At 38.7% G+C, this 12382-nt stretch overlaps 1 protein-coding gene across 1 annotated transcript in view; it reads left to right on the top strand.

Moving 5' to 3' along the window:
- LOC124712078 (putative uncharacterized protein DDB_G0271606) overlaps positions 1 to 12382 on the top strand; it is a 253374-nt gene that overhangs the window by 91168 nt on the left and 149824 nt on the right. Inside the window, exon 5 of the mRNA XM_047242374.1 lies at positions 7195 to 7277. Within this exon, the coding sequence (XP_047098330.1) occupies positions 7195 to 7277 (83 nt within the window). The remainder of the gene's footprint in view (positions 1 to 7194; positions 7278 to 12382) is intronic.

Genomic DNA, 12382 nt, shown 5'->3' with positions numbered 1-12382 from the left:
CCATACATGTTCCCATTATGCAATAATATGTCTTTCAGGCTCCTCGTTGATGAAGCCACTGTATAGCATCATGTTCAATGCCACAGAAGTGTATTAACTCATTTATGTTACTGCAGCAGATCAAGGACTCAATCTGTGAGAATGAAGTAACTAGTTCTTTCTTTCTATGTCTATACCATGCGTGGTGTATTCCTGTTCCAGAAGATCCTTAATTTTTAACTGGGAGTCAGGCAATTCCACAGATTCCTTAAACAAATACGGATCCCTTACGAGATCATTAAGTTCATTCTGAGAGAACAGTTGTGGAGTAAAGCTGCATTCAAGCTGGTAGACATCAGTATTTTAGGTAATTGCATCAACTTCATTTTCACCATCATCTTCTGCCACGTTCCTTAAAACAGCCAGAGGAAGAAGAGCAATTAGATTTTTCTCCATATGCAACTGGCATATTGGTTCAGTCATTGCTTAGATACGTAATTTGGTTCTTATTTTTGGAATTGGTCCCTTGAACATTAACTAAACAGAAGTAATAATCATAAAGGTGATTTTTAGGCCCCCTCCACACCAACTGTAATCACAAATGGCATGCATGTTTTCTTCCCTTTTGTCCAGAATCTTAAACTCTCAGCACAACAGTGGCAAAATAGTTTTGGTGCCCAACCCTTGTCCTGATCTCCAAGTTTCATTTTAAAATAAGCATGGTAAGCCTTTTTCCACAAAGTCTGTTACAGCCACTCTGCTTAGGCACTGTATAATTTCCAAAAATGTAACAGAAAACGTTTGGGTTGTTAACACACTTAGATGCTGACAATGTAGTAGCTATAATCAATAGGCTGTTTTGTTATTACCATCTCAAATATACAGGATAATTACAATACAGCATCGGTAATGCAAGCCTGTGAGATAAACAATATTTTCAAGGTCACACAATAACAACAGATGTGACAGCATAGAGGTACAGGGCTTTACTGAGAAATTTTGCTTCAACACTATGCATAACCTACTGGCACAAGAATATATCTTTGAAGTCAAATTGCGACAAAACTGTATGTGACAGCAAAAAACTGAAAACCGATTTGGAAAGAGCATAAAAATTTCAGATATACCACTCATTAGTTTTCAGTCATTTGATACCGTGCAGACTAGGGTAATCTTTTCCCCTGTATTTATAGTTTTAGTTGCTGTTTAACAGCACTGCCACCTGCAAATCTACATAGTAGATCATTAAATACTCATCTGACTAGTAGATAATTATCTCCGTGTCCACCTACTTATGTTTAAAAAAACATCACACCATTATTTTTCTATGATAAACTGTATTTTGCTGCAGGTTTAAGCTCTTTCATTATCCTGCTTTATCATGTCATATCATTTCGAAATAAAGCTGCTATATCTCGGTTTATGATTTATGCTGCTTTATCATTTTGAAATAAAGCTGTTTTAACTCCATTTATGATATCTTTAAATTCACTATTTCATCAATTTTTTCACTTAATTTTTTCCCTCTCTCTCTTACTTTGCCCAAATCCAGCCACAAAATATGATACAAACACAAGATCACCTATCTTTGTGTACTTGCATAAACGGTTGATCATGTGTACAGTTTATACTGTTTCTGCCACTTGTTAATTTGCCATCAGATCTTTCTTACAACAATTTTAAACAATGGAAAGTCTTGTTTGGAACATCAACAGTATTATGAGATGGATAGATTGTTACTCACCATAAAGATGTCACATTGAGTTGCAGACTGGCACGACAAAAAGGTTGTTACATATGATGATATTGCAGCGCCTGTGTTGTTCGCTAGAAGTACAATGCAAATTTTCCACATGGATGTCTGAAGGAACAGGCACTGTGGCAACTACAGCCATTTTGAAATATGTGAAATATATTTGCATTTGTGAATATAGGCCACCATCAGCTGTATAATGGAATGACGACAATGAAAATTTTTTAGAGGCCGGGGCTCAAACCCAGATTTCCCAGCCACCAAAAGCACAAAATCTGGGTTTGAGTCCAGTCCAGCACAAAATTTCATTGTCGTCTTCCCATCACACAGTTGATAGTTGTCCATATTCATAAATGCGAATACATTTGATGTATATGTTACATATGAGCTTTCAGCCAGAGCCTTCTTCAAAATCGGAAAACGCATACACATTCACACAAGCAAGCACAGTTCACACAGACATGATTGCTGCCTCAGGACACTATTACCATAATGCAACTGAAACATGTTGATCAGGACAACAATCTGGAGTGGGTTGGGGAATGGGGAGGAATGGCTGGTTTGAGTGGAGTCAGAATGCAAGAGCAGAGAGCAGTGGACGAGTGTTGTATTGGGTAACCTGTACTGGGAGGAGGTGATAGGGCAGAGGGGCAGAAACAGTTTGGAGTAGGTTGTGGGGACAGTAGATTACCTTAGGTTGAGGGTGAAGAATCTGTTATAAGGATAACTCCCATCTGTGCCGTTCAGAAATGCTGGCGGTGGAGGGGGAGGGTGGGGGTGGGATCCAGATGGCAATAATTGTGAAATAGCCGTTGAAATCAAGCATATTACGTTCAGCTGCATGTTGTGCCTCTGGGTGGTCCACTTTGCTCTTGGCCACAGCTTGCGGTGGCCATTCATCTTGGTGGTCGGCTGTTTGGTAGTCATTGTCACAGGTGGCCCAGCCTCTGAGCGCTGGGATAAGTGTGTGACAGATCTGGAATAAGTGGGTGGGTGGACTGGGTAGGTCTTGTAGCTAGGCATTCCCCAGGGATATGATCCTTGTGGCAAATGGTTGGGATTGGGAGTGGCATAGGGATGGACTAGGACAGGCTCATCCAAACTGCCGCTGGGGCACCAGCACCCGTGATCACACGAGGCCAGTGCACTGCGCGAATTCGTATGTTGTTGCAGTGGCTGAGCTGTGTCACTTAGCTTACCATGGAGTCCGCCCACCATCTCTCGCCGTGCCGCTGTACGGGCGCTTTGTATGGAAAACAGACCACTGTGCCAGCAGTGGTCAAAAGCATTGATACGACACAAAGCCATTAGTCAACCAACATAAGGCTACAGTGGATTTTGATGGATGGTCAAGAGCAGCAGATAAAAAAAAGGAGAGGTGTGTCTGCACTATGTAAACCTGAGTGAGAAATTAATTTCTTTTATACTGCTGTCGAAAATCGTGCCAAATGTTTAGTATGTCATCAGAATCTCATGTATTTAAAAAAGTACTTGGTTGAATGGTACTTTAATACCTGCCACAAAGATCAGTTTGAAAATTTGTTGCAAGTGGAATGCCAGTCAAAGCTTGAAGAACTGAAAGAAAATTTCAAGCAGCATTACAGTGAAGTAAGCATTTCCTATCGTATGACTCTTTATTATTTATAAAGATGATAAATAAAACTATATTTTATAATCTGATATGTCACTTAGCAACGTGCCAGTTATCAAATATCAGATTGTCAGCAACGGGGAACATTTCTTTTTGGTTAATTTTTATATTTGGGTTGCATTAAATCACATGGCACAGACATAAGAAAAAGTTTCAGGTACAGTAGTTTTTGCCAGTTTCTGAAAATCCTTCACAAATGCTCTCTCAGACAGCAAAGTCTCATGAAGAGTCATTATTTGTTTTTGTGTAGTTGTGTGTTGATGGATGGGAAATCTTGTGTGGTAGTTTGACCTATGTTTTCAATTAATTAAAACATAAATATTCCAATAGATAAAAATTTATTTTGCAACCACATTTTGCTGTCTTCGCTAGTGTCTATGACCGCTTTTCAGAGGAACTGGGGGAAAACGCACCTAAAACCAATCTTATTTTATTAGTTTTTTATTTGGGTTTCAATGAACAATTAATTGTTAAAATGACAAAAGTTTTTGAAAAACAGGATCATACAAAATTAATTGCAAATCTCAGCTCGTCATATTCATTTGTAGTGTTGATGACAATCTGTGTGTCACCCTTTGAATTTCTCGACCTTATACCATTAAAAGACACAACCATGGGTTTGGATATTTTTCTAGACATGGAAAATGTGTTAGTCAATGGGTTTAAAATGGGAATGCCTGGCCACTGTAACAGTGGATGGAGCCCCTGCACTATGAGGGATATGCATTAGATTCCTGGGGTACGTCAGGTCAAAAATGGCTGAAGTCGGCTATTTCTTACTCACAGCAGTCCATTGTCTGATACACCAGGAGGCACTTTGTGCAAAGATTGTCAACATAAACAATTTATGGACATAGTTGTTCGAACGGTCAATTATCTTCACTCGCATGGACTCACACATTGCCAATTTAAAGAATTTATGGCTGATATTGAAGCAGAGTACCTGGGCATCCCCTACCTTGCGGAAGGAAGATGGCTGAGCAGGGGGAAGGTGCTTCATTGGTTTTTCTCGGGATGAAATCAATACCATTTTGGAAATGAAAGGACATCCAGAAGAATTACTTCATGATCTTAAGTGGGTGGTGAATTTGGCTTTTTTGTGTGTGGCCTAACTTGTCATTTAAATACTTTGAACATTTCACTCCAAGATGAAAATCACTCTGTATAACAATTTAAAAAAATAAAAATAAAAACTTATTTTGTAGGAAAAACAATTGCATGAGGAGAATTGTCAACACTTCACTGCATTAGACAGAGTTAAAGAAAATTTAGATTTTTCAGATTATGTTCAAATCATTTGTGAATAACAAGATGAGTTTGACAACAGATTTTAGGAGATAAGTGAGCTTCAACCAGCATTAGATATATTTGTTCCTCCATTTTCCCTTCAGGCAGAGGACATTTCACAAGTGTTTCAACTAGAACTGATTGACCTGCAGTGTGATATCCGCCTGAAGCACAACTTTCTTATGTGTAAAACTTTGGATGACTTTTAAAGCTGTTCTTCATGAGAGAAATATCCTCTTTTGCACAAGCAGGCGGCCAAAGTTCTCTCAATGCTTGGTTCCACATATATTTGCGAGTGCTTTTTCTCCCTTTTAAAGCTTGGTAAAATTAAAAACAGTTCGCTGCTTAGTGATAAAAATTTGACTAATTCTTTGAGGTTGACAATTTCCTGGAATGTTGTACCAAACCTACACAAAATCATTTTCTCAAAAAATAACAATATGTAAAATGTTAATTGTCTTCTTTAACAATGTTGACTGTAAGGATTAGAGGTCTTTACAACCTTAATTCTGTTTTTAATAAGTTTTCAAACTTGGTCAAATAAAATTATTACGTGCAAAACAGCAAACTAAGGATCCGATGTCTAAACTCAGAAAAGGGATATAAAAAGATGTAGCACAAAGTACAACAAAAAATGTTTGCCTGTAACTAGTAACTACTAACAGTAAAAATGAGACACTATATCCGTTACATAAAATTATTTCTAAAGTAGAATATTTATGACACTAGTTCATTTAAGAAATCGATGTATCTTTCAGAAGAAGCCTACTGTACATATGATGAATGTGCATGTGCAATAGTGATAGACTCAACCTGTTGGTCAGAAAACTACTAAGTTGTACTTCGATTCTTGTTTTGGATATTGTTTGTGTGGTAATTCTGCCACATGAACACTAATTGTTACCTAAACAATAAATGGTTTGCTTGTTTTACCGCTTATGAACCACTTTTACAGAGCTATGCTTCCTCTGTTATTTTGTTTACGCTGGATCTGATCGCAGGACAGTCCAGCACAGAGCACTGCTGTGTGGCCTCACTCACTCCGCCTCTCTCTCTCTCGCTCCTATGCCGACACTAGTGACACACGGTCACGTATGGGGTGCTGAACTATACTGCCTTGCACCCGCGGAGTGCGGCCGTGCTCGACAGGAACAGTACTTGGATGAGCCTGGACTAGCATGTTATGGAAATTGTTTAGGCGATGGAACACCACTTTAGGAGGTTGGGAAGGATCGTGAGTAGGCTGTCCCTAAATTTCAGGGCATGATGATAGATAATGAAAGTCCTGACGAAGGATGTGGTTCAGTTGCTCCAGTCTGAGATGGTACTGGGTGATAATGAGGCGATCCTTTGTAGCTGGTTCTTGGGGATGGTGTGAGGACTGGGAGTGTGTGGGAATATGGTAAGCAAAATCTGTTGAGGACTAGATTTGAGGGATAGCACCTATCTGTGAAGACTTTTGTGAGACTTTCAAATATACTAGGCACTGGAGCTCCTATTACTGCAGATACACTGTCCCTGGGTGGCCAGGCTGTATGGGAAAAATTTTTTGTGTAGAAGGGATGGCAGCTGTAGAAATGCAGACACTATTAGCGGTTGGTGGGTCTAATGTGGATGGAGGTGTGAATGGAGCCATCAGAGAGATGGTGTCAACATCCAGGAAGGTGCACACGTGACCGAGGAGGACCAAATGAAGTGGATGGGACAGAAGATGTTGAGGATGTGAAGGAATGAGGATAAGGTGTCATGGCCCTGAGACCACATTATGAAGACCAGGGGTTTCAGCTTGTGGGAGGCTAGGAAGGTTTCCTCTAGACAGTCCAAAAAAAAGTAGGCGTATGAGGATCCCATGTAGGTGCCCACGGCTGTGTCGCGGATTTTTTTGCGTACCTTCCCTTCAAAGGAGAAATAGTTGTGTATTAGGATATAGCTAGTAATGCTGGATTTAGAGGTCACGTGTGTGTAAGGTATGCTTGCTTGTGTGAATGTGTGTGTTTTTGTTTTCTAAAGGAGGCTTTGGCCTAAAGCTCATATGTAATAGTCTCTTTGTCATGCATGTCTTTAACTCAATGTGTCATCTTTACGGTAAGTAACAATCTATCCTCTACAACAATTTCAGTTTTAATAGTTTACTACTTCTATTAGCGAGTGAAAAGAACTGTGCAAACTGTACAGATTGGCATGTTTTCAGTTTGTAACAACACATTATCTGAAGAAATGTATGTACATTTAGGAATGAAACAGGCTGTCATTTATGCATTTATAAAAGGATAATAATGTTCCTGAAAAGTGCTTGTCATCAAAATACTCAAAAAACTTTTCTTCTTCTTAAAGAACAAATCATGCAACTGAAGATTGTGCAGTTTATTAAGTTAATACTTCAGCATAGTTCACTGCATCAGAAATATTCAACATTGAAAGAGAAAATAAAGTAAGTATAAACTGACTTCTGCTCATTTTTCCTTAATAAAGTCTATTGTTTATAATTATAACATTATTCTCTTCCTGTTTTATTTCCTAACAGAAAAATTCAAGAAGAAATTGATAAAAAAAGGAAAGAGATAACAGAAATTCAATCTAAACTTCCCTGTGAGAAAGAGAAGACAGGTGAGACACAAAAAGCAGCTGTATTGTTACTAGAGATTCATTTATTAGTATTATATATTCAATATATAGTTGTATTGTTAATAACGTGGATTGCCTTTATTCTTTAACCATGAATCTTAAGTTTATCCATTTATCTAACTGTGTAGTTTTTACGATGTGTAATAGTAGTGTAACATTTGACTGACAAGGGAACCTCCCCATCGCACTCCCCTCAGATTTAGTTATTACTTGACACAGTGGATAGGCCTTGATAAACTGAACACAGATCAATTGAGAAAACAGGAAGAAGTTGTGTGGAACTGTGAAAAAATAAGCAAAATATACAAACTGAGTAGTCCATGGTCCACATAGGCAACATCAAGGAGAACGTGAGCTCAGGAGCGCCGTGGTCCCGTGGTAGCGTGAGCAGCTGCAGAAAGAGAGGTCCTTGGTTCAAGTCTTCCCACAAGTGAAAATTTTACTTTCTTTATTTTTGCATAGTTATTATCTGTCCGTTCGTTCATTGACGTCTCTGTTCACTGTAATAAGTTTAGTGTCTGTGTTTTGCGACCGCATCGCAAAACCGTGCAATTAGTAGACGAAAGGACGTGCCTCTCCAATTGGAACCGAAAACATTTGATCGCAAGGTCATAGGTCAACCGATTCCTCCACAGGAAAACACATCTGATATATTCTATACGACACTGGTGACGGCATGTGCGTCACATGACAGGAATATGTTGTCGACCCACTTAACTTGTACACTTGGCGAATGGGTAAAAAGATTCTTCTACCTTGCCCGATTTAGGTTTTCTTGTGGATGTGATAATCACTCCCAAAAAAGTGATGAAAACATAAGAGTTTGTCACATAAACTGAAAATAAAAAATTAAAGTTTTCGCTCGATGGAAGATTTGAACCAAGGACTTTTCGTTCCGCAACTGCTCACGTTACCACGAGACCACGGCGCTCCTGCAGTCCCAGTGTCCATGATGTTGCCTATCTTCCCCTGAACTACTCAGTTTGTATATTTTGCTTATTTTTTCACAGTTCCATACAACTTCTTCCTGTTTCCTCAATTGATCTGTGTTCAGTTTTTCAAGGCCTATCCACTGTGCCAACTTATAACTAAATCTGAGGGGGGTGCGATGGGGAGGTTCCCTTGTGAGTACCAACACGAACCACAGTCAGTGACCTCAGTTACATAGACAGTTTTCTGTTGTATAATTGCATCCTGTTTTTTTCTAAAATTATGACCTATTTAATTAGGGGAAATTCTGATTGTCACATCAAAATAAAAAACAAAGCAATGAAAAACAGCTCCAAAGACATGAATGGTTACTTCAATAACCATACCTTTTGAATACTTGTTTCCTCCAAACAGTATAGTTTAGAACTGTCTACATCATTGTGTATTACAGTTTGTAATTATTTGTTAATTGTTATATATTATTGGCCAGTTAATGTGCACTTGAGCATGCTAATATGGACACACGAAACACTATAACTTTTGCATCACAAATTTTCGAAATAGTGGTCAAGGAGTAATATGTTATTCTGGTTTTCTCATTGATGACTATTAATGGCCATGTGGATGCAGATGTTCAAAGGCCTCAAACCGAGATACGTCATGCAGGTAACAGCAATATATTCAATTGCTCATGGCAGTCCTCACTTGATTATGCATATCCATGTTGTCATACTCATGAGGTATTTTATTGTGTCCAATTTTGTACTGTCATGACTTTTTGAAGTACTTTTATCAAGTCCTAGGAAATAAGGAGGGAACTTGGAAATATGTATAGATCTTTGAGACAGTGAAGACATAAGGTAGAGTCTCTCAAATTTAGATTCAGAAAGGATATGCAGGTAACATTTTGAAACTGAAAGTAATTCTCAGATAGGCAAGCTGCAATGAATGTTCTAATGTTCTACAGTATGGTGTATTGTATGGAAGAGAATCAACTTTGTAGCTCTACCCTCTCATAGTCTCTATACTAAATTCATTGTCGTTACTCTCTTTACTAGCTATTACATGAGGAATTGAATGATGATTTGCTGTAGGATAACAACATAAATGGTGTGCAAAACTAATACTTTATAATTGTTTATTTATTGTATGGTGATTTTCAGTGAACCTCGCCTTCATAAAGAATCACAGATTAATTCACAATGTACCACACTGCTATGAAATTTATTTTCCGAAAAATCTTTCATAGCTTCAATGACTTTGAAATAAGTGACTGTTAAAAGCCTGTTATTTGCATGAGAACAAACTGTGCTTCATCATAGTCAGACACCAACAATCTACTCAATATGTACAATGAGTTTTGCCATCTAATGCATTGTTAGCATATCACTTTAACTTGATTACGGTATGCTACTTCATATCATTGCCTGTGCTACTTGAGCATAGTTTACACACAACTTGTTCAGAGGGTGCTAGTTATGAGAAAAAAGAAATGTGGTACGTATGGAGAAAAAAATTAAATAATTTCAGATATATTTGTATTCTGTTTTTACTCACTTATTACTGCTCACCAGTTTCACTATTAATTATGACTTCTGAATCACAGGGTACATCTGAAAAGTTCAATGACTGGTTTCAGAAAATAAAGAAAACAAGAATTACAAACTAAGTACATTTACTGACCTTCAAATTAACCATTTCAGATGTGATTTTTTCTGTACAAAGTAATTTTTTTCTTTGAGCTGTAATGCTCTTAGCTGATTTTTTTCATGGTTTTAGATGCAAGATTTATACAAAAATATGTACCCATTTCCAAAATTATAATTTTTTCATTTGCCTTCTTTTTATGGAGCAAAATCACTAATTTAGAAATATTCAGTGTTGTAAAAAATTGGCTGATCATTCACTATCACACAGAATGACAACAACAACAATAATAATAATAATCAGTTATACAGTGAATTATAACTAACCAACCACTTCTGTGTATTCTGGCAGTCACAAGCTGCTGTGCACTGCTACATTGACTTGATATATTTTTATAGTGATGCCCAAGATTTGGCAGCACTTGTACATGATGAAAAGATTGAACATGCACAAATATGTGTATATGAGGTTTCCATTGAGGAAAAATATTTCTCTTGCAGCCAAGACACATCACAGGATAATGTACACAACTGTAGCCAGAGGGTCTGAAAGGGTTAGTCACCATTAGCTACAACACATTTCTGCCATTAATTGTAAAGCTGTTGGAAACAGTCAGCAAATGCTTTTTTGGAATCGCTCAAAGTACTGTGGTCACGCATTGTTGGATACCCACATCATTACAAGAGATGAAATCTGGTGCAACCAATACCATTTGGAGACTAAGCAACAGTCAGTGGTATGGTGTTCATTGTTTTTTCCACCTCCATTGGGTAGATATTCCTGATGGATCAAGCCACTGCAGTCGAAAAAGGTGATCAGCATCATCTCAAACTTGGATTTTTTGACAGCTGATTTTTTTGTGGGAGGCAGGGAAGATGGTGAACACCATGCTATTGACTGTTGCTTAATCTTCATATTGTATTGTTAGCACCAGGTTTTATCTCCTGTCATGATGCAGATATCCAGCAATGTGTAATGATGGTTTCTAGCTATTCCACAAGAACTGTATGCTGACACTTTCCAAAAGCCTTATAACCTATATCAAAAATGCATTGTAGCTAACGGTGATTACTTAGAAGGTCAGTAAAAGTATTTTGTTTGTAATTATAGTTTTCTTTGTTTTCTGAGACTATTCACCACACTTTTCAGATGCATCTTGCGTTAGGACACAGTAAAGATGTTCTTTCTGTGTCAGATCCAGATCTTACAAAGTAATGTACGCAAGTCAAGAGAGTACTGTTCTTCAGCAGGTTTACCATGATTTCATTACATCATTGTGGCATGTTACTGGAATTAATCCACATGCTGCCACTGTTGTTGGGGCACTTCCTTTCTCCATTTCTCTCACCAAGCAGTAATTCTTTTGTGGTGTATGCCAGGCTGTGTTCCTGCAGAGACAGCTGCCACTCTTATAGATGTGTACTGTGATTATGGTGCAGCACCTGCTGTTAGTCACTCTACTCCAGAAGTTGTAGGAAAAAGATGATGTTAACATGGTTCATCAGTCGGTTTTCCAATGAGCCTCATGCATCCACCACAGCATTAGATAGAGTTATCTCACCCTCACAATGAGCACAGACTGCTGGACTTTTGTCAGTTGCTTCTGAGTATACTGCTTTACCGGACCTGGATCTTGACTGCCCACGAGTCCACAGCCTCATGGGACTGTGTCGCTACTCATCTTTAGCACCTCCCTACTCATCACCATTATGGCTTTATGCATTTAGACTGCCCACGATCATCCTTGGCAACTTCCTGATCATCATCTCCTGTGGCTTTTATGGATTATGTAAGCACCTTCTAGACAATGTCAGGGATTGACATTCCAGTTTGTAATCAAGTAGTAAGGACACTTGCCCTCAGAAAGTGTACTGGGTTCTGTTCTTAGTTAATAAACAAGCAGTTGTTATTACTACCTGTGCATTTTGATTGTTGCCTTGCATCCCTTGGAAAATGGACAGTAAAATGACAATGAGGCTGATTCTCACATGTGTAATATTTCATCATGATGGTGCAGAGTATTCATGCTCATTGTTTAGTATTGACAGTGCTCTCCATTGCCTGTCCGGACTGCCACTTGCTCCACTCTGTCTTGGCACACCAGGAGTTCACATCTGTAACCATTTAGCCCATGGTGGCGCCTCTCTTCACTTCATTCACAGTTGTTCTGCCCACACCCCTGGTGGCCCTGCTGCTCTACCAGTCCTTTTTCTTTCCAGCTATGGGTGCCACTCTTTTGACATGTGATATGCTTGGTCCTTCTTGCCTCTTCCGGGTGCCTCCCATGATGGGCACTTTGCAGTGGCCTTTGGTTTGTGCTATCACTGCTTATTAGGTTTCCTGTTGGCCTTGAGTTGTGCCTTCATGGAAATTTCAATGCAGACCCTGCCTACGCTGGGCTCACCCCACTGCTTCCTGCAGTGGCCAGTTGCCTTTTTCCCTATTCCAACATGTGTGCTTCTCTTTTTGTTGTGATCACTGATTGTATTGTTTTGTAGTTTAACTTGTTC

This window comes from Schistocerca piceifrons, chromosome 8 (assembly GCF_021461385.2).
Source record: "Schistocerca piceifrons isolate TAMUIC-IGC-003096 chromosome 8, iqSchPice1.1, whole genome shotgun sequence".
NCBI classification, from domain to species: Eukaryota; Metazoa; Arthropoda; class Insecta; order Orthoptera; family Acrididae; genus Schistocerca; species Schistocerca piceifrons.
The sequence above is the reverse complement of the archived record's forward strand: the minus strand, read 5'-3'. Positions and strand labels throughout refer to the sequence as shown.